Source organism: Pseudophryne corroboree, chromosome 1 (assembly GCF_028390025.1).
Source record: "Pseudophryne corroboree isolate aPseCor3 chromosome 1, aPseCor3.hap2, whole genome shotgun sequence".
Taxonomy (NCBI): domain Eukaryota; kingdom Metazoa; phylum Chordata; class Amphibia; order Anura; family Myobatrachidae; genus Pseudophryne; species Pseudophryne corroboree.
Window position 1 is genome coordinate 315,774,761 of NC_086444.1, and position 22,356 is coordinate 315,797,116.

General features: G+C 46.3%; 1 protein-coding gene across 1 annotated transcript in view; it reads right to left on the reverse strand.

Moving 5' to 3' along the window:
- The window catches only part of DENR (density regulated re-initiation and release factor), a 76,779-nt gene that overhangs the window by 18,471 nt on the left and 35,952 nt on the right, over window positions 1–22,356 (reverse strand). The window contains exons 5-7 of the mRNA XM_063964568.1: window positions 18,548–18,631; window positions 18,003–18,119; window positions 17,771–17,910 (exon numbers count right to left, since the gene is read on the reverse strand). Of these exons, the coding sequence (XP_063820638.1) occupies window positions 17,771–17,910; window positions 18,003–18,119; window positions 18,548–18,631 (341 nt within the window). The remainder of the gene's footprint in view (window positions 1–17,770; window positions 17,911–18,002; window positions 18,120–18,547; window positions 18,632–22,356) is intronic.

Consider the following 22,356-nt stretch of genomic DNA (forward strand, 5'->3'; position numbering starts at 1 on the left):
CCCAAAGTCACTCCTGTTTGAAGGAAGTGAAGCAGACGGTCCAAATGGAACTCCTCCGTAGGAGCAGCTCTGGCCTCACACCAAGAAACATATTTCCGCCATATACGTACATAATGTTTTAACGTCACGTCTTTCCTAGCCTTGATCAGGGTAGGAATGACTTCCTCCGGAATTCCTTTTTTCCCGCTAGGATCCGGCGTTCAACCGCCATGCCGTCAAACGCAGCCGCGGTAAGTCTTGGAACAGACAGGGCCCCTGCCGCAGCAGGTCCTGCCTTAGAGGAAGAGGCCAGGGATCTTCTGTGAGCAACTCTTGCAGCTCCGGATACCAAGTCCTCCGTGGCCAATCTGGAACAATGAGGATTGTTCTGACCCTGCTCATTCTTATTATTCTCAACACTTTGGGTATGAGAGGAAGAGGAGGAAACACATCGACTGATCTGAACACCCAAGGTGTCACCAGAGCGTCTACCGCTACCGCCTGAGGGTCCCTTGACCTGGCGCAATACCGCTTTAGCTTTTTGTTGAGACGGGATGCCATCATGTCGATTTGAGGCAGTCCCCATCAATCCGTGATCTGTGCGAAGACTTCTTGATGAAGTCCCCACTCTCCCGGATGCAGGTCGTGCCTGCTGAGGAAGTCCGCTTCCCAGTTGTCCACCCCCGGGATGCACACTGCTGATAGTGCGCTTACATGGCCTTCCGCCCAGCGTAAAATCCTGGTTGCTTCTGTCATGGCCACTCTGCTCCTTGTTCCGCCTTGCCGGTTTATACGAGCCACTGCCGTGACGTTGTCCGACTGAATCAGAACCGGTTTTCTCCGAAGCAATTCCTCCGCTTGACACAGGGCGTTGTATATGGCCCTCAACTCCAGGACGTTGATGTGGAGACAAGTCTCTAGGTTTGACCAGAGACCTTGGAAATTTCTTCCCAGTGTTACTGCTCCCCAGCCTCGGAGGCTTGCGTCCGTGGTCACCAGGACCCAGTCCTGAATGCCGAACCTGCGACCCTCTAGCAGGTGAGCACTGTTCAGCCACCGCATGAGAGATACCCTGGTCCTGGGAGACAGGGTGATCCTTTGATGCATTCGTAAATGGGACCCGGACCACTTGTCCAAGAGGTCCCATTGAAAGGTCCTCGCATGGAACCTGCCGAAAGGGATGGCCTCGTATGAAGCCACCATCTTCCCCAGGACCCGCGTGCAATGATGCACTGAAACCTTTTTTTGTTTTAATAGGTTCCTGACCATGGCTATGAGCTCCTGAACCTTTTCGATCGGAAGAAAAACCTTTTTCTGGTCTGTGTCTAGAATCAGGCCCAAAAAGGTCAGACGCGTTGTAGGGACTAGCTGGGACTTCGGTATATTGAGAATCCAGCCGTGTATCTGCAACGTCTTCATGGACAGAGACACGCTGTCCAGCAACTTCTCCCGAGATCTCGCCTTTATGAGGAGATCGTCCAAGTATGGGATAATTGTGACCCCCTGCCTGCGCAGGAGCACCATCATTTCCGCCATCACCTTGGTGAAAATCCTCGGGGCCGTGGAAAGCCCAAACGGCAACGTCTGAAATTGGTAGTGACAGTCCTGCACTGCAAATCTCAGGAACGCCTGATGAGGGGGGAATATCGGAACATGAAGGTATGCATCCTTTATGTCCAGGGACACCATCCAATCCCCCCCCTCCAGGCTGGCGATGACCGCCCTGAGTGATTCCATCTTGAACCTCTTCAAGTACAGGTTCAGAGATTTTAGGTTTAAAATGGGTCTGACCGAACCGTCCGGTTTCGGAACCACAAACAGGGTCGAGTAATATCCCGCTGGAGATGAGGAACTGTGACAATCACCTGTTGAACATACAATTTTTGGATTGCCGCCAACACTAGCTCCCTCTCCGACGGGGAAGCCGGCAGAGCCGATTTGAAAAACCGGCGAGGAGGCAAGTCTTCGAATTCCATCCTGTATCCCTGAGAAACAATCTCTAATGCCCAGGGATCCACCTGCGAGTGAACCCAGACGTGGCTGAAAAACCGAAGACGAGCCCCCACTAGATCTGCCTCCCCCCGGGAAGCCCCAGCGTCATGCGGTGGACTTTGCAGAGGCAGGGAAGGACTTTTGCTCTTGGGAACTAGCTGTGTGCAGCTTCTTTCCCCTACCTTTCCCTCTGGCAACAAAGGACGATCCTCGTACCTTTTTGTTTTTATTGGAACGAAAGGACTGCATTTGATAATGAGGTGCCTTTTTTGTATGCTGCGGGGGGACATAAGGTAAGAAATTCGACTTACCAGCCGTAGCCGTAGAGACAAGGTCCGAGAGGCCGTCTCCAAACAACTCCTCCCCTTTGTAAGGCAAGGACTCCATATGCCGCTTTGAATCGGCATCTTCCGTCCACTGTCGGGTCCACAAGAGCCGCCTAGCAGAAATAGACATAGCATTTATTCTGGAGCTTAATAAACAAATGTCTCTGAGCATCTCTCATATACAAGGCAGCATCTCTGATATGCTCTATGGTCATTTGAATAGCATCCCTATCTAAGGTGTCAATTTCCGTAGATAAGTAATCTGCCCATGCCACAACCGCACTACAAACCCAGGCCGACGCCATAGCCATAGCAATAGTACCTGAATGAGTGTAAATGTGCTTCAAGATAATTTCCTGCCTGCGGTCAGCAGGTTCCTGGAGGGAAGCCGTATCCTGAGAAGGCAGTACCACCTTTTTGGACAAGCGTGTCCGCGCCTTGTCTACTTTAGGTGAAGATTCCCAGCGTATCCTATCAGTTTGTGGAAAAGGATACGCCATAAGAATCCTTTTGGGAACTTGTGGTCTCCTATCCGGAGATTCCCAAGCCTTTTCGCACAATTCGCTTAGTTCAAATGAGGATGGAAAGGTGACTTCAGGCTTTTTCCCCTTATACATGTGTACCCTCGTGTCAGGGACCGGGGGCTCTTCAGTAATATGCAAAACCTCTTTAATGGCAATAATCATATACCGAATACCTTTTGCCACCTTCGGCTGTAATTTTGCATCTTCATAGTCGACACTAGAGTCAGTATCTGTGTCATCGATCTGGGATATGGTGCGCTTCTGAGACCCCGAAGGGCCTGGCGCCACAGGGACAGGCATGGACTGGCTACCTGACTGATCCCTAGCTTCTGCCTTGTCTAACCTTTTATGCAATAGATTAACATTTGCATTCAAGACATTCAGCATATCCACCCATTCCGGTGTCGGCGTTGCTGACGGCGACATGACATTCAAGCACTCCCCCTCCACATTAAGCGAGCCTTCCTCGTCAAACATGTCGACACACGCATACCGACACACTTCACACACACAGGGAACCCCTTTCTGAAGACAGTATCCCTGTCAAGGCCCTTTGGAGAGACAGAGAGAGAGTATGCCAGCACACACCCCAGCGCAATGATCCTGGAGACCAACACAAAATGTTTTTTCCCCAGCAGCGCTGTATAATAGGTTATCCGCCAATTATGTGCCCCTCACCCTCTCTTTTAAACACCCCTTCACCGTGTGTAAGCAGGGGAGAGTCCGGGGAGCTTCCTCTCAGCGGTGCTGTGGAGAGAAAATGGCGTTGGTGAGTGCTGAGGGAGAAGCCCCGCCCCCTCGGCGGCAGGCTTCTGTCCCGCTCAAACTTACAAAAATATGGCGGGGGCTCTTTTATATACATGTACAGTGCCCACCTGTACATGTATATTGTCTTTTGCCATAAGAGGTGTTTATATTGCTGCCCAGGGCGCCCCCCCCTGCGCCCTGCACCCTTACAGTGACCGGAGTGTGTGAGGTGTATGGGAGCAATGACGCACAGCTGCAGTGCTGTGCGTTACCTCCGTGAAGCTGAAGGCTTCTGCCGCCTGACGACTTCTGTCTTCTGTTCTTCTAGCTCTGTGAGGAGAACGGTGGCGCGGCTCCGGGGGTGGACGCCCAGTAAGAACCTGCGTTCACCCCCTCTGGAGCTAATGGTGTCCAGTAGCCGAGGAAGCAGAGCCTATCTTAGACAAGAAGGTCTGCTCCTCTCTCCTCAGCCCCTCGATGCAGGGAGCCTGTTGCCAGAAGTGCTCCCTGTGAAAAAGTAGAAAAAGTAGAGAAAAAATCCAAACAAAAATGCTTTTAGGCAGAGAACTCAGGAGAGCTCTCTGCAGTGCACCCATCCTGCTCTGGGCACAGTGTAAAACTGAGGTCTGGAGGAGGGGCATAGAGGGAGGAGTCAGTGCACACCCAGAGTCCAAAGCTTCCTTAAGGTGCCCTATCTCCTGCGGAGCCCGTCTATTCCCCATGGTCCTTACGGAGTCCCAGCATCCTCAAGGACGTTAGAGAAAATAATAATAATAATAATAATAATAATAATAATAATAATAAAAGGACTTATTTAAACTTGAAACCTGGGCGTCTAAATGGAAAATGAAGTTCAATATAGAGAAATGCAAAGTTATGCATTTTGGGATAAAAAACACATTTGCATCTTACACTCAAGATTTGGGTGTGCTCATAGATAATATGCTTAACAACAGTACACAATGTCAAAATGCAGCAAAGAAGGCATCTAAAGTGCTTGCGTGCATAAAACGGGGCATTGAGACGAGGGACAAGGATGTAGTCCTGCTGCTGTACAAATCTTTGATGTGTCCCCACCTGCAATAGTGTGTTCATTTTTGGGCACCATATTATAAAAAAAAAAAAAAAAAAAAAGATATAAGGGAGCTAGAAAGAGTTCAAAGGCGAGCTACTAAACTGATTAAAGGATTAGAGATACTGGAGTATGAGGAAAGGCTTACTAGGTTAAATATGTATACATTAGAAAAGAGGCGACTAAGAGGAGACATTATTAATATCTTTAAATATGTAAAGGGTAATGCCGGGTAAATCCACCATCCAAAATTTGCGTAGGCTGTTCTGCCACCTTCAGAGACATGATGTAATAGAGTCGGAGGCAGTGGTGGTATCTCTTGATGCGGCCAAGGCCTTCGACTCGGTGGAATGGGTATACTTGTGGGCAGTACTCCAGAAATTTGCTTTTGGTCCAAGATTTATTAGTTTTCTCCGAATATTGTTTTCCTCCCCTATGGCCCGCGTGACTGTGAACGAATTTACTTCAGACACCTTCCCACTTGAGAGGGGCAACCGACAGGGCTGCCCTCTGTCCCCTGCGCTATTTGCACTTGCTATAGAACCACTGGCTAGCCTGTTGCGCACTGATGAGAGGATTATGGGGCTTAAAATTAGGGACAATGAGCTCGCAGACTCCGTGCCCAACAAGCTCGTAACAGAATTAAATTCATCCTTTCCCCTACAGGCTCTAAGCTTGCTAACCCATTAGATATTGCTAACCAATTCGCAGACTATTATACTAAACTGTATAACTTACATTCTGACCCCCTTACATCCCAACCTACCCCCGACACTATTCAAACGTTCCTTTCTTCTATTAATCTCCATACCCTAACTCACGACCAACTAGACGCCTTAAATGCTCCTTGGACCGTAACAGAGGTCGAATCCACTATTAAAGCTCTACCTAAGAATAAAGCCCCAGGCCCCGATGGGTTTATTAACGACTTCTACGCTTCCTTTGCTGACCGCCTATCCCCCACCTTGACCGCTCTGTTTAATGAGATAACTAATACTGCTACCTTCCCTAAAGAAATGCTGGAGGCTCAGGTAGTAGCTATCCCCAAGCCTGGGAAAGACCCTGCCCACTGTCAAAACTACAGACCAATCGCATTACTTAATAGTGATGTCAAGATATATGCTAAATTGATAGCATCCCGACTTAGTGTTTATCTACCGCTATTGATTCATCCTGATCAAGCTGGGTTTATGCCTGGCAGACAGGCCTCTGACAATACCCGCAGAGTTTTTAACCTGATAGATAGGGCCCCTGGCACAGAGGGATTCTTATTACTCTCATTGGATGCTGAGAAGGCGTTCGACAGATTGAATTGGCTATATATGCGCACTGTTTTGATTAAATTTGGTTTCTCGGCCCAGATTCTGGCGTCAATCTTAGCATTATATACCCTACCGTCAGCTAGAGTTTTTAGTAATGGATTTCTGTCGGACGCCTTCCCAATCACTAATGGTACCCGCCAAGGCTGCCCTCTCTCACCTTTGATATATGCTCTTGGTATTGAACCCCTGGCAGCTAAAATTAGAGCAGATGCTGCATTCCCAGGCCTGACCCATGGCGGACTCGCCCATAAATTGTGTCTCTTTGCCGACGACGTTCTCCTCTTTGTATCTCAACCCTCCTCCTCTCTCCCGAAACTACATTCCATATTACACGACTTCAGTGAGGCATCATACTACAAACTGAATACAACGAAAACCGAAGCCTTGCCGATCCAATTACCCGATACACTCACGGCCGCTTTACGTTCTCAATATCCATACAACTGGAAACTCAACTCACTTACATACCTCGGGATACATATCCCCCCTACCTCCTCGGCTGTGTTCGATTTAAATCTCCCCCCCGATACTCACTCTCCAGACCCTGACATCCTCGTGGTTGCTGTATGAGATATCCTGGCTGGGACGTTTATCGGCCTTTAAAATGTCCTTACTACCCAAACTCATGTATTTATTTCGCACTATACCCTATTCTTTTCCCAAACCGTACCTCGATAAATGCAAAGTAGTTCTGACGAAATACCTATGGAAATCACACCCCCCAAAACTAGCACACGCTAGAATGATTCTTCCCCGACATAGAGGAGGCCTCGCATTGCCTGACCTAAGTATGTACCAGGAAGCATGTGTGCTTGCCCAATTGAAATCTTGGAACATATCCAATCCCGCTCCCCTCTGGGCTCACATTGAGGAGGTCGGGTGCATAGGATACCCCTTAGCAGATTTGCTTTGGACTCCTAAGGTCCTCCGTCCAAATGGTTTGAATGTTCTTCCCTCTACGGCTTCTTCCTTACGAATATGGGATAATTTGATGAGTAAACTTCCTAGCATTACTACCCCCCACACGACCCTTTCACTTAAAGCAGTGAGTAAGCTAATTCCCAACTTACACATCTCTACGTGGACTGCTTGTAATATTCATACCCTTGGAGACTTATTGGACGGAACTACCTTCCTTACATTCGCCCAATTACACGATAAATTCTCCCTCCCAAGTGCTGAACTGTTTCACTACTTCCAGATCAGACACTGGTTCCAAAGCCTACCCACAGTACAAACTCCCCCCAGCTCTCTGGCTCAGTCTATCCGATCCCGCATAGTATTATCTTCATCAACTAAAGATATAACTTATTGGTACAACACACTCATCTCATTAGTCCCATACCAAAAGTCTAATGCTCAGAGGCGCTGGGAGGGAGACTTGGGTATTCCCATAGCAGAGGCACAATGGGAGAAATTATACCGTTTAACATTTCGCATGTCTCGCTGTTTAAATCATTCAGAAATGCATGTTAAACTACTGAATAGATTATATCTGACCCCAGACAGACTGCACACCTTCTGGCCCTCCTGTTCACCACTATGCTGGAGAAATTGCGGAGAGATAGGGCATGTATACCATATTTTCTGGTCGTGTCCCCTTCTCCAAACTTTCTGGGCAGAGGTATTTACGCTAATAAATAAAGTTCTAGGCCTATCTTTAAGCCCATCCCCAGATCTGGCTCTCCTACATATGTATCCCCTGGAGGTATCATCCTCCCAGAGGTACTTGTTGGGACACATCTGTATAGCAGCAAGGGCAACCCTGGCTCAAGCCTGGAAGCAGGTGGCGGTCCCACCTGTTCTAAAGGCGTTTCATAAAGTTAATTTTCATTATACTATGGAAACCGAATGTATGCCTTATTCCTCCTCTGCCTCCTCTCCCATGGTGAAATGGTTCCATTGGCATGAATACGTCACGGAGGGGGAGGGCTCCACCCACATATCACACCCGGGGCTGTCCCCTATACAATTCAGTCTGAATGAGGAACCCTCTACTTCCTGAGTGCTCTATCTCCCATACTTTCCACTATGGTCCTTTTTACTAGACATTACATTTATTATGTTATCAACCGATTCCCACCGGTTTCTAGAGATGGAGTAGATAATCTATATTGAACTACCTATGTGCATTTCAAACTGTTAACATGTCTAGGATACCTGTATACCTACTTAGTGTTATGCTATCTGTTCTATATGTCAGTTGCATTTTATTGACGTGTGCATCCCTCCCCACCCTGGCTTTTTTTTTCTGTACCCCCTCCTTTCTTTATTCCCTTTTTGCATTCAATATAAAATTCAATAAAAACTATTGATGTTAAAAAAAAAAAAAAAAAATTAGGGACAATGTAGCTGTAGTAGCTCTTTACGCGGAAGATATGCTCCTCTTCCTACAGGATTCTAAAGACTCATTGCAGACTATGTTTCAAATAGTTGGCAAGTTTGGTACCTTTTCGGGTCGGTTGATTAATTGGGATAAATCGCATATTCTCCCCATCTCGGGTCTATTTCCTGAAGATATGCAGGAGGCTCACCCCTTGCAATGGACATTGCAGTTTAAATACCTTGGTATCTGGATCAGACCCAAAGCCTCTGATTATGTGACCCAAAATATTGACCCCATTACGCTGACCTTTAATGAGAGAGCTCATGCCTGGAGAAAATTACCTCTATCTGTACTGGGCCGCATCAATTTAAAATGGTGATACAACCCAAATTTTTATATGTTTTGCACCAATCCCCAATCTATATTCCAAAAAAGATATTTAGTGTGATTGAGGGCGTTTTGTCATCCTTTATTTGGGGCAACAAGCCAGCACGAGTCTCCATTAAAACACTTTATAAACCCCAGTATTTAGGGGGAATGGGTCTTCCTAATTTAATTTTTTATTATATTGCTGCACAACTGTCACATTTATCCAGTTGGACTAGAGACTCGGGGGATCTATGATGAGATTCCTTGCCGAGCGGGTGGAGTGCTCTTCTACTTTCTCCTTCTCTCTGGCCTATCAGCTACTAGTTTGCCTCCTCTGCTGCGTCAGGCCTTACTGGTCTGGCGCTTTGCGCATACTCTTTATGATTGGTCCGACCAGGATAGTTGCGCTCCATTATGGATTAATAACTCATATTTTGAGTTGTATAAGCTATCACTAGATAATAATAAGATTTTACTTACCGATAAATCTATTTCTCGGAGTCCGTAGTGGATGCTGGGGTTCCTGAAAGGACCATGGGGAATAGCGGCTCCGCAGGAGACAGGGCACAAAAAGTAAAGCTTTTCCGATCAGGTGGTGTGCACTGGCTCCTCCCCCTATGACCCTCCTCCAGACTCCAGTTAGGTACTGTGCCCGGACGAGCGTACACAATAAGGGAGGATTTTGAATCCCGGGTAAGACTCATACCAGCCACACCAATCACACCGTACAACTTGTGATCTAAACCCAGTTAACAGTATGATAACAGCGGAGCCTCTGAAAGATGGCTTCCTTTAACAATAACCCGAATTAGTTAACAATAACTATGTACAACTTATGCAGATAATCCGCACTTGGGATGGGCGCCCAGCATCCACTACGGACTCCGAGAAATAGATTTATCGGTAAGTAAAATCTTATTTTCTCTATCGTCCTAGTGGATGCTGGGGTTCCTGAAAGGACCATGGGGATTATACCAAAGCTCCCAAACGGGCGGGAGAGTGCGGATGACTCTGCAGCACCGAATGAGAGAACTCCAGGTCCTCCTTAGCCAGAGTATCAAATTTGTAAAATTTTACAAACGTGTTCTCCCCTGACCACGTAGCTGCTCGGCAAAGTTGTAATGCCGAGACCCCTCGGGCAGCCGCCCAAGATGAGCCCACCTTCCTTGTGGAGTGGGCCTTTACAGATTTAGGCTGTGGCAAGCCTGCCACAGAATGTGCAAGTTGGATTGTGCTACAGATCCAACGAGCAATCGTCTGCTTAGACGCAGGAGCACCCATCTTGTTGGGTGCATACAATATAAACAACGAGTCAGATTTTCTGACTCCAGCTGTCCTTGCAATATATATTTTTAATGCTCTGACAACGTCCAGTAACTTGGAGTCCTCCAAGTCACTTGTAGCCGCAGGCACTACAATAGGCTGGTTCAGATGAAATGCTGACACCACCTTAGGGAGAAAATGCGGACGAGTTCGCAGTTCTGCCCTGTCCGAATGGAAAATCAGATATGGGCTTTTGTAAGATAAAGCTGCCAATTCTGACACTCTCCTGGCAGAAGCCAGGGCTAGAAGCATGGTCACTTTCCATGTGAGATATTTCAAATCCACCTTTTTTAGTGGTTCAAACCAATGAGATTTTAGGAAGTCCAAAACCACATTTAGATCCCACGGTGCCACTGGAGGCACCACAGGAGGCTGTATATGCAGCACTCCCTTAACAAAGGTCTGGACTTCAGGGACTGAAGCCAATTCTTTTTGAAAGAAAATCGACAGGGCCGAAATTTGAACCTTAATAGATCCCAATTTGAGACCCATTGACAATCCTGATTGCAGGAAATGTAGGAATCGACCCAGTTGAAATTCCTCCGTCGGAGCACTCCGATCTTCGCACCACGCAACATATTTTCGCCAAATTCGGTGATAATGTTGCACGGTTACTTCCTTCCTTGCTTTAATCAAAGTAGGAATGACTTCTTCCGGCATGCCTCTTTCCTTTAGGATCCGGCGTTCAACCGCCATGCCGTCAAACGCAGCCGCGGTAAGTCTTGAAACAGACAGGGACCCTGCTGAAGCAAGTCCCTCCTTAGAGGTAGAGGCCACGGATCTTCCGTGATCATCTCTTGAAGTTCCGGGTACCAAGTCCTCCTTGGCCAATCCGGAACCACTAGTATCGTTCTTACGCCTCTTTGCCGTATAATTCTCAATACTTTTGGTATGAGAGGCAGAGGAGGAAACACATACACCGACTGGTACACCCAAGGCGTTACCAGCGCGTCCACAGCTATTGCCTGCGGATCTCTTGACCTGGCGCAATACCTGTCCAGTTTTTTGTTGAGGCGAGACGCCATCATGTCCACCATTGGTCTTTCCCAACGGGTTACCAGCATGTGGAAGACTTCTGGATGAAGTCCCCACTCTCCCGGGTGAAGATCGTGTCTGCTGAGGAAGTCTGCTTCCCAGTTGTCCACTCCCGGGATGAACACTGCTGACAGTGCTATCACATGATTCTCTGCCCAGCGAAGAATCCTTGCAGCTTCTGCCATTGCCCTCCTGCTTCTTGTGCCGCCCTGTCTGTTCACATGGGCGACTGCCGTGATGTTGTCCGACTGGATCAATACCGGTTTTCCCTGAAGCAGAGGTTCTGCCTGGTTTAGAGCATTGTATATTGCTCTTAGTTCCAGAATGTTTATGTGAAGAGACGTTTCCAGGCTCGTCCATACTCCCTGGAAGTTTCTTCCTTGTGTGACTGCTCCCCAGCCTCTCAGGCTGGCGTCCGTGGTCACCAGGATCCAATCCTGTATGCCGAATCTGCGGCCCTCCAATAGATGAGCACTCTGCAACCACCACAGAAGAGACACCCTTGTCCTTGGAGACAGGGTTATCCGTAGGTGCATCTGAAGATGCGACCCTGACCATTTGTCCAACAGATCCCTTTGGAAAATTCTTGCGTGGAATCTGCCGAATGGAATCGCTTCGTAAGAAGCCACCATTTTTCCCAGGACTCTTGTGCATTGATGTACAGACACCTTTCCTGGTTTTAGGAGGTTCCTGACAAGCTCGGATAACTCCTTGGCTTTTTCCTCCGGGAGAAAAACCTTTTTCTGAACCGTGTCCAGAATCATCCCTAGGAACAGCAGACGAGTTGTCGGCATTAACTGGGATTTTGGAATATTCAGAATCCACCCGTGCTGTTTTAGCACTTCTTGAGACAGTGCTAATCCCATCTCTAGCTGTTCTCTGGACCTCGCCCTTATTAGGAGATCGTCCAAGTATGGGATAATTAATACGCCTTTTCTTCGAAGAAGAATCATCATCTCGGCCATTACCTTTGTAAAGATCCGAGGTGCCGTGGACAATCCGAACGGCAGCGTCTGAAACTGATAGTGACAGTTTTGTACAACGAACCTGAGGTACCCCTGGTGTGAGGGGTAAATTGGAACGTGGAGATACGCATCCTTGATGTCCAAGGATACCATAAAGTTCCCCTCTTCCAGGTTCGCTATCACTGCTCTGAGTGACTCCATTTTGAACTTGAACTTCTTTATGTACAGGTTCAAGGACTTCAGATTTAGAATAGGCCTTACCGAGCCATCCGGCTTCGGTACCACAAAAAGAGTGGAATAATACCCCTTCCCTTGTTGCAGAAGAGGTACCTTGACTATCACCTGCTGAGAGTACAGCTTGTGAATGGCTTCCAACACCGTCTCCCTTTCGGAGGGGGACGTTGGTAAAGCAGACCTCAGGAAACGGCGAGGTGGATCTGTCTCTAATTCCAACCTGTATCCCTGAGATATTATCTGCAGGATCCAGGGATCTACTTGCGAGTGAGCCCACTGCGCGCTGTAATTTTTGAGACGACCGCCCACCGTCCCCGAGTCCGCTTGAGAAGCCCCAGCGTCATGCTGAGGCTTTTGTAGAAGCCGGGGAGGGCTTCTGATCCTGGGAAGGAGCTGCGTGTTGCTGTCTCTTCCCTCGACCTTTGCCTCGTGGCAAATATGAATAGCCCTTTGCTCTCTTATTTTTAAAGGAACGAAAGGGCTGCGGTTGAAAAGTCGGTGCCTTTTTCTGTTGGGGAGTGACTTGAGGTAGAAAGGTGGATTTCCCGGCTGTAGCCGTGGCCACCAAATCTGATAGACCGACTCCAAATAACTCCTCCCCCTTATACGGCAAAACTTCCATATGCCGTTTTGAATCCGCATCGCCTGTCCACTGTCGCGTCCATAAAGCTCTTCTGGCCGAAATGGACATAGCACTTACCCGTGATGCCAGTGTGCATATATCCCTCTGTGCATCACGCATATAAAGAAATGCATCCTTTATTTGTTCTAACGACAGTAGAATATTGTCCCTGTCCAGGGTATCAATATTTTCAATCAGGGATTCTGACCAAACTACCCCCGCACTGCCCATCCAGGCAGTTGCTACAGCTGGTCGTAGTATAACACCTGCATGTGTGTATATACTTTTTTGGATATTTTCCATCCTCCTATCTGATGGATCTTTAAGTGCGGCCGTCTCAGGAGAGGGTAACGCCACTTGTTTAGATAAGCGTGTTAGCGCCTTGTCCACCCTAGGAGGTGTTTCCCAGCGCTCCCTAACCTCTGGCGGGAAAGGGTATAATGCCAATAATTTCTTTGAAATTATCAGCTTTTTATCAGGGGCAACCCACGCTTCATTACACACGTCATTTAGTTCTTCTGATTCAGGAAAAACTATAGGTAGTTTTTTCATACCCCACATAATACCCTGTTTAGTGGTACCTGTAGTATCAGCTAAATGTAACGCCTCCTTCATTGCCAAAATCATATAACGTGTGGCCCTACTGGAAAATACGGTTGATTCGTCACCGTCACCACTGGAGTCATCGCCTGTGTCTGGGTCTGTGTCGACCGACTGAGGCAAAGGGCGTTTCACAGCCCCTGACGGTGTTTGAGTCGCCTGGACAGGCACTAATTGATTGTCCGGCCGTCTCATGTCGTCAAACGACTGCTTTAGCGTGTTGACACTATCCCGTAGTTCCATAAATAAAGGCATCCATTCTGGTGTCGACCCCCTAGGAGGTGACATCCCCATATTTGGCAATTGCTCCGCCTCCACACCAATATCGTCCTCATACATGTCGACACACACGTACCGACACACAGCAGACACACAGGGAATGCTCCTAATGAAGACAGGACCCACTAGCCCTTTGGGGAGACAGAGGGAGAGTTTGCCAGCACACACCAAAAGCGCTATATATATATCAGGGATAGCCTTATAATAAGTGCTCCCCTATAGCTGCTTTGTTATATAAAAATATCGCCATAAATTTGCCCCCCCTCTCTGTTTTACCCTGTTTCTGTAGTGCAGTGCAGGGGAGAGACCTGGGAGCCGTCCTGACCAGCGGAGCTGTGAGAGGAAATGGCGCCGTGTGCTGAGGAGATAGGCCCCGCCCCTTTTCCGGCGGGCTCGTCTCCCGCTATTTTGAGAAATCAGGCAGGGGTTAAATATCTCCATATAGCCTCTAGGGCTATATGTGAGGTATTTTTAGCCTTTATAGGTACTCATTTTGCCTCCCAGGGCGCCCCCCTCCCAGCGCCCTGCACCCTCAGTGACTGCCGTGTGAAGTGTGCTGAGAGGAAAATGGCGCACAGCTGCAGTGCTGTGCGCTACCTTTAGAAGACTGCAGGAGTCTTCAGCCGCCGATTCTGGACCTCTTCTGTCTTCAGCATCTGCAAGGGGGCCGGCGGCGCGGCTCCGGTGACCATCCAGGCTGTACCTGTGATCGTCCCTCTGGAGCTTGATGTCCAGTAGCCAAGAAGCCAATCCATCCTGCACGCAGGTGAGTTGACTCCTTCTCCCCTCAGTCCCTCGCTGCAGTGATCCTGTTGCCAGCAGGAATCACTGTAACATAAAAAACCTAGCTAAACTTTCTCTAAGCAGCTCTTTAGGAGAGCCACCTAGATTGCACCCTTCTCGGCCGGGCACAAAAATCTAACTGGAGTCTGGAGGAGGGTCATAGGGGGAGGAGCCAGTGCACACCACCTGATCGGAAAAGCTTTACTTTTTGTGCCCTGTCTCCTGCGGAGCCGCTATTCCCCATGGTCCTTTCAGGAACCCCAGCATCCACTAGGACGATAGAGAAATATGGATCATTAAAGGAGTACTATAAGTGGGTCAATTATTCCATGAGGGAATATTTAAATCATTTCAGCAATTAAAGAAGGAATTTAGTATTCCTAACACTGCTATGTTCAGATACTTCCAGTTACGACTACAGGCCCAATTTCCTCAAGGTTCCCTGGTAATCTCAGATTCACCTGTTAAAACGCTATTGTCTACTCTAAGCCAGAAAGGGCGAATATCCATCACGTACACTGCTCTAAATGACAGATTCAACCCAGACCAATTAAATGCACTCTGTTCAAAGTGGGAATTAGATCTGGGATCCTTATCTAATGAACAATGGCTCCAAATACTTGGATCTATCAAATATACCACACCCTGTATTAGAGACAGGTGTTTTTCTATGTTTTGCATAGGATCTACCGTACTCCTGTGTCTCGGCAGAGGGCTGGTCTCAGAGATAATTCCTTCTATCCTAAATGTCAAGCTACTGATGCTGGATTTTGGCACTTGCTCTGGGATTGTCCTGTGATTTCTGTTTTTTTGGGAGTGTGTGTGTGGCGGGATATTACATTAACTACTCCCTCCCTTCCTGCTTTGAACCCTACTATATGCATGTTTGGCCTGGACCTTGAGGAGACTCACTCGGTCGTAGTGTATAGATATGTTCACTGTCTCACTACTCTAGCTGAAGTCATTATAGCAAGAACTTGGTTTTCAGCCGACTCCCCTAACATATGTCGGTGGAGGGCGCTGGTTAATGATGTGGCCAGGCATGAGCGACATATGTCTAAAATGCGTGGCTCCATTTCTAGATTCTAGGAGAAATGGGACGGGTAGTGTAGCTCTAGACTGGGCAGACCTGAATTGTCTGTATAGAACATCTTAAGTGTATCTGGGAGTAGTAAGAGCCATAGTTGTTAATTGATACTAAACCATTACTTCAGCAGGTGCATTATAATATGCACATCTTAACGCAGAATACAGGTTGAACCAGATGGGCATTTTGCCTCTTTTCAACCTTACTAACTATGTAATTGAAATGGTTTGGCTGAGAATGAAGTCTTGTTTTTTGGGGGGCTTTTTTGCAAACATTCTTTAAAGCCATTCTAATATGCTTATATTTTGGGAGACTGTTCGTTAATATAGTTTATGGGGATTGCAACCAATTTGAAATCTCGTTATTTCATGATTTTTTTCCCTTAGCTGCTCACGAATAGCCACACTGGCAGATATGCTTAACATTTGTTGCTACTATTGATTAATATATTATTTGTCTCTTGTGAAATTGTAGTTTGCAAACTATTTTGAAAAGGAAAGAAAAAATAAAATAAAATGTTAACAAAAGTAGTAGGAGGCCTTATTGTAACCGTTATTAACACATCTTTCTGGAGACTATCAATAGCAATATGTATCTGGTCCACCCTCTCTAAGTTACTTCCTGCTAAAATATAAAATGAATTAGATATAAAAGTTTGGGCTACACTGTACATTCACAGCTCTCATTCTCCTCGCTGTCTGACACTTCGTACCTATACGACTTCAGGTATACTCAAGACTTTGGCCAGCATCCAATTAGCCCCGATGCAAGCACTTATCAGGGATTTTGGCAAGCGAAACAATATCCATGATAAGCAGGCTTTTCCCCCCCTGATCGCAGGCGTGGAAATACATAGGTCCACAACTTTCTGCAGATCCTATGTGTTTTTGCCTAAAAACGGAAAATTTGGATGAATAAACCGGGGGTTAATTGGGATAGCCAAAAAGAAACCTTTTGGAAAAGCCCCCCCCCCCCCCCCCCACCCGTTTTTCCCAGGCAAAAAATTTCTGCGACCGATTGAATACCCCCCATTAATAATCAAAGAAATTATGAAAACCACATCAACATACATTTTTTTCCCCCAACTCGATCTCTCTACTCTGCCCACGATCTCCTCTACACCTTTCTAGTTACAGGAATTTGGGATGCACCACTCAGTGGAATTCCCTCACTAAGTAACAAAGATAAAAATGAAGACTAACCAGATATTTAAAACATATAAAAATGGAAATATTTTGAATGTCAATTTAAGTATAAAACATTGCATCCAGAACCATACATAAATACAAAGAGTCAATGGGGATCATCAAATCAACAGTTAGACCAATGCTACAATACAATGCAAAGGTTTTAACTCCCTCACTAAAATACATACAGTAAGGATGAGATGGCCAACCAGTAGACAGAATGCAGCTGTAGTAATATAAACGGGAATGAATGTAACTATCCAGTAAGGGTAGAAGATGACCATGTTCAATACACAAAACAAGCTAAACCGCATTAGATGTATTATAATCCCATGCTCAAAGAAGAAAACAACAAAAACCCTCAAAGCAGAACAATCCTGCTCCTATCAACAAACACATTATACCACTACACTTGTTAGTGTTTAATCACAAGTGTAACAGAATGATAAAACATTCTGAACATGGTTTTAGGTCATGATGCTACTGTAGGATTTATATCACCCTTGTAAAAACAGGATTAAGCAGCATGTGGACATTTACAGCCAGGACTTTGTATAGTTAATATCTAAGTAGGGAGAAAAGCCACATGCGTCCACTCTAATAAGGAAGTGCCCTTGCTCATTAGTTGTAAATCAAAATATACAAATGTCGAAAATAAGTTCCGATAATTATTTCCAAATAAATTACATCTGCAGGTAGTGACGTTTGGCTTAAACTTTGGAATCACAAATCAATGTTAAATGGACATGCTGGTCACTCTACTGGTGCACAACATACAATGGGGCAGATGTATTAACTTGGAGCAAACTAAAGAAGCGATAATCCAGTCATAAGCGCAAGGTGATAACGCACCAGCCAATCATTACGGGACGGAAAAATGACAGGAGCTGACTGGCTGGTGCGTTATCACCTTGCACTTATCACTGCTTTATCCCTTTTCCCGGCTTAATACATCTGCCCCAATGTAACAAGAGTTTTATGTTTTCATTACACATTACCTCTGGCCACTTTTCCTGGATGACATCAATAATATCATCTGTGAAGTCTCCCTGAATAATTATTTCATCCTCCCCTGTCACGGATGCACCACAGGAAAATTTCTGAGCAAAGAATCTTTGTGCTTCCTTGAGATCTATTTCTGCAAGACAAAAAAGTGCAACACCATCTGTATCAAATACAAAAACATGACTGAGACGCTGAAATAATGTGTTGTAGTTTTGCCGCACTTACCGAATGTTGCTAGCCCGCATACCCGTGTTACGTATTTCTTCTTTGCTCTGGGGATTTTGGCTATTGTAACCTTCTGAGGTACAGTCTTCTTCTTCTGCTTAATCTGACCTCTTCCTCCTGTAAAATTACAAAGCTCTGATTCAAACTATTAAAAACATCTAATACTGCATCTACTTCAATCTTAGAGAAGCTGAAGGTTAGATTCAACCAAATGGGTATGAATCATTACTAAAATTGTAATGACCTAGTAAAAACAGTTACATATATTTTATGTACATATATACATTAACACACTTAACTGTATTTTGTTTTAATGGCAGTAGTGCGATTCATATAGTTTTAACAAGCCCATTTAATTCTTCATTAAAAAAAATGCAACTCCAGATATGTGGAACATTGATCTGTGAAGCAGTTCTGAACATAGTTATAGTCTGACTGGACGTTACACATGGATATGAAAACAGGTTCACAACTACAACAAACTATCTGTCACCTAAATACTACAGAAAAAACAAACAAAAAAAAAACACCCCACAGTACTTTACCCCTTTTCTGTTTTTTCTTCTCCTCCTCTTCACCAGCTGTACCTGGCCCATCACCTCCAACAGTTTCTAGTTTGGGAGAATTCCCTGAAAGCACCAGACACATGCATGTTATTGGTAAATGAAAGGTAATACATAGCACGCATTAAATATTCACTAAACAAAATCTGACAAGTAAAATGGGTGTTGACACTGCGGTAGAATTACTTCACGTCTTGGGCACTGGACACTGCAGTGGAATTACTTTACCACAGTGTCCAATGCCCAAGACGTAAAGTAATTCTACCACAGTGCCCAATGCCCAAGACGTAGAATCACTTTACATCTTGGGCATTCACCTATTATATATAAAAAGTGCAGGACCTCCTAACATTTCCAATTTTTCTATGTGCAGCTTTTAGGTTTTTGCAATTCTATTTCACCAACACAAGAAATGGTGGCTTACATACATACTGTGATAATATTTATGTATAAGTGTCTGTATATCAATTTCATATGACAAGAGTACATCAGACTGACAATTATTTATCTATTTATAGACACATTAAAACGAGGAGAGGATTCATTAGATTTAAAGCAGCTCAGACGTCTAAAGCATAAGTAGGATGAATTACTGCTGATACAGAATAATAACTCCATATCCTTCACATATTAATTAACATTTGTAGCAAGGGTAAAATACCACATCAATATTGGGGAATGTATGACCATATTAAATGTATAACTGCTTGTAACCAGCAACACTTTAGCCTAGATTACAGCTACACCCCAAAGGGTGAAACATCAGGGTCAATTTTACAAATCAGCTATTAAGCAATTTGTTTTTGAGAGCTAATGACCAATATTACATTTAAAGCTGAATTATTGAGTATTGCCAGTTTGTGAGATCATGGAGCATTTCAGGGAGGTAACAGGGCGTGGAGACAAACAAAGGCGTGACGCAACCATGTTCGAGGTGTGTATCAACCTATAACTGAGTCCATACGCAGATAACATGGTGCCATATCCAACAGCCATTCTGCATGACCACAGGTTGCTCAGGGAGTAGATGATCAAAATGCGAATACCGCTGCACATTAGAACGTAGTTGCTTGGATTTGCGAGGCCGCCAGTGAGCTTCTTAATCTATTTCCAGCTGGCTACAGCACTGGCATATTTTCCCACCATCACTGTATATGGGATCCCAGCTGCAAATGCACTGGCATGCATCTCTAAGTCAGGCCCATAGTGAGGAGAAAGCCTCCATCATAACAGGTGTACAGGTATGTCCTTATACATAGTTGCTGCAGTCACGCTAAACAGCCCCTCTTGGCACACTAGATCACGTGAGAATCTTCTAGCATCGGGCATCTTATTTGCTTTTTCTCTTACGTCCTAGTGGATACTGGGGTCTTGTACTTTAGTACCATGGGGTATAGATCGGGTCCACTGGAGCCTGGCACTTTAAAACTTTTAGTGTGTGAATGTGTGTGCTGGCTCCTCCCCTCTATGCCCCTCCTACCAGACTCCGTTTAGAAAAATATGCCTGAGGAGCCGGGTGCACTTTTCTGGAGCTTCAGAGATTTTTTCTTCAAGTTTAATTTAGTTTATTATTTTCAGGTAGCTCTGCTTGGCAGACAGACGACCTGCTTCGTGGGACTTAGAGGGGGGACTGAACCAACCCCCTGAGGGTTAATGGTTCGTAATCTCAGCTGACAGGACACTGAGCTCCTGAGGTACTGATCACATCGTTAGTATGTGTGCCCACTCCAGAAGCTAGCCGCCACCCTCTAACAAATGCCGAAGACACAGGTGTGGTGAGTGTTACACCGGGGTCCCGGTTAGCGGGTCCCCGGTGCAGTTTTGACGGCAGGTCACGGGCACTGAGCTGCGGTGCCAGCCGCAGACGAACTAGCGACGGGCAGACGCCCCGCGGTGCTCACTGTCACAGAAAGGCTTTGGGAGTACTGCATATATTTATTTTTGACATAGCCAGTATAATCTATTAACAGGGACCGCTCGCCATTACAGGGGGTGGGGCTTCCCGAAGCGGGACCTGAGGCGGGAAGGAGCCATTTTCCTGCTGCTGCGGATCAAGCTGCACACAATGCTGCTCCTCCAGAGACCCACGCTGCTTCAGGTACTCTGTACTGGTACCAGGGGGTCTTAGACAGGGGGAGCACACTAGCGACAGCACCGATGCACTCCTAATCAGGTCATACACTTAGTTACTCTTGTACTGCTGTGTTTCTGGTTGCTGGTGTCGCTCCTCAAGTGTCCCTCCTGGGGCTCTCTGTGTGGAGGTGTTTGGTCTGTGGGCTGTGCTGTTTTACGGGGTGAAAGGATGTCTGTAGACATGGTTATGTGTACTGCCTATAATTCATCCCCGTCTTCAGCGGGGACACTCATGTGTGAACAATGTTCCTCGTCTCCACAGGGACACAGTTCACAAGCACCTGCCTGGCTGGCTGGACAGCTTTACTAGCATGATCCAGCATGTCAATTCTGAACTAGCTGCGGCTAAAGGGAGAGACAGGTGTTGAAGCATTCTATTGATTCTGTGGCCAAGGCAGCAGATACAAAGAAGGCTTCTCAGCTTCATCTAGTGGTTTCACAAAAACACTCACTGCCACAGGTGCTCCAGTCTGATTCTGATCAGCCTTATGTAGATAATGACGATGATATGGATGAGGACAGCTCTCTGTCCCCAGGGGCGGAGGCACTCATCTTCGCTGTGAGAGAGGCCCTTCACATACCGGATCAAGAGTTAGAGTCAGATGAGGAGTTGTATTTTAATGTTAAACCGAAGGCCTCAGCGACTTTTCCTGTGTCTAAAGAGTTGAACTCCCTGGCCAGAGAGGCATGGTTAAACCCAGAGGTTTTTAACTAATTTTGCCTTTCCCGATGAGGACGGGAAGGTATGTGAAAAACCCCCGTCAGTCGATACGTATGTGTCCAGACTTGTCTTATACCCCTTTCACACCAGAAATGCAGGGACAAAACCCAGGAATTCTGCCACGGGCTCATGCAGGGACATTACCGGGTTCGCACCTTTCCTACCAGCATTTGGAGCCGAGACATCCCGGATCTGCACCTTTCATACTGAACCCGGGATGGCCCTGCATTTTCTGAAAATGGGCGTCTCAGAAAAGACACAAGACCAGGAAGTGCCCTGAAGAGCCAATCCGCATTAGTATAGGCAACCCGGGAAGGTGGGACATGTCCCTGCACCATTCACACTGTCCAGGGTCCAGGGATCATCCCGGGACCAACCCTGGTCGATTGCAGGGTTGAAATGCAGGGACAGATATCCCGGGTTTCTGTCCCTGTACCCTTTCACCCAGAGAAATTTCCCGGGTTGATGTGCGTTCATGTGTTTTAACCCGGGAAATTTTGGGCTGTGTGAAAGGGTTATTAGAGATTGGTACTGCCGATGCCAGGGGCTAGATCCCTAAAAGACAGCTGACCGTAAAATTGAGACCACGCTCAAGGCAGTATATATGGCGACAGGCGCTGCTCAACGCCCCACAATCGTTTGTGGGTGGATTTCCAGGGCAATAGTCAAGTTGTCTGATAATGTTATCAACGGTTTGGACTCTTTGCCCCGAGATGAGGTGGTTACTCTGCTGCAACATATACAGGATGATACAAGTTTTATGAGCGAGGCTATTAAGAAGTTGTGTAAGATTAATGGCCGCACTACTGCTATGGCCGTTCCGGCGCGCAGAGCTCTGTGGTTGCGTCAGTGGTCGTCAGACGCTGATTTCAAAAAGGGTGTAGAAAATATTCCCTTTACAGGTGATGCTTTGTTTGGCGACTAAATAAATGGATCT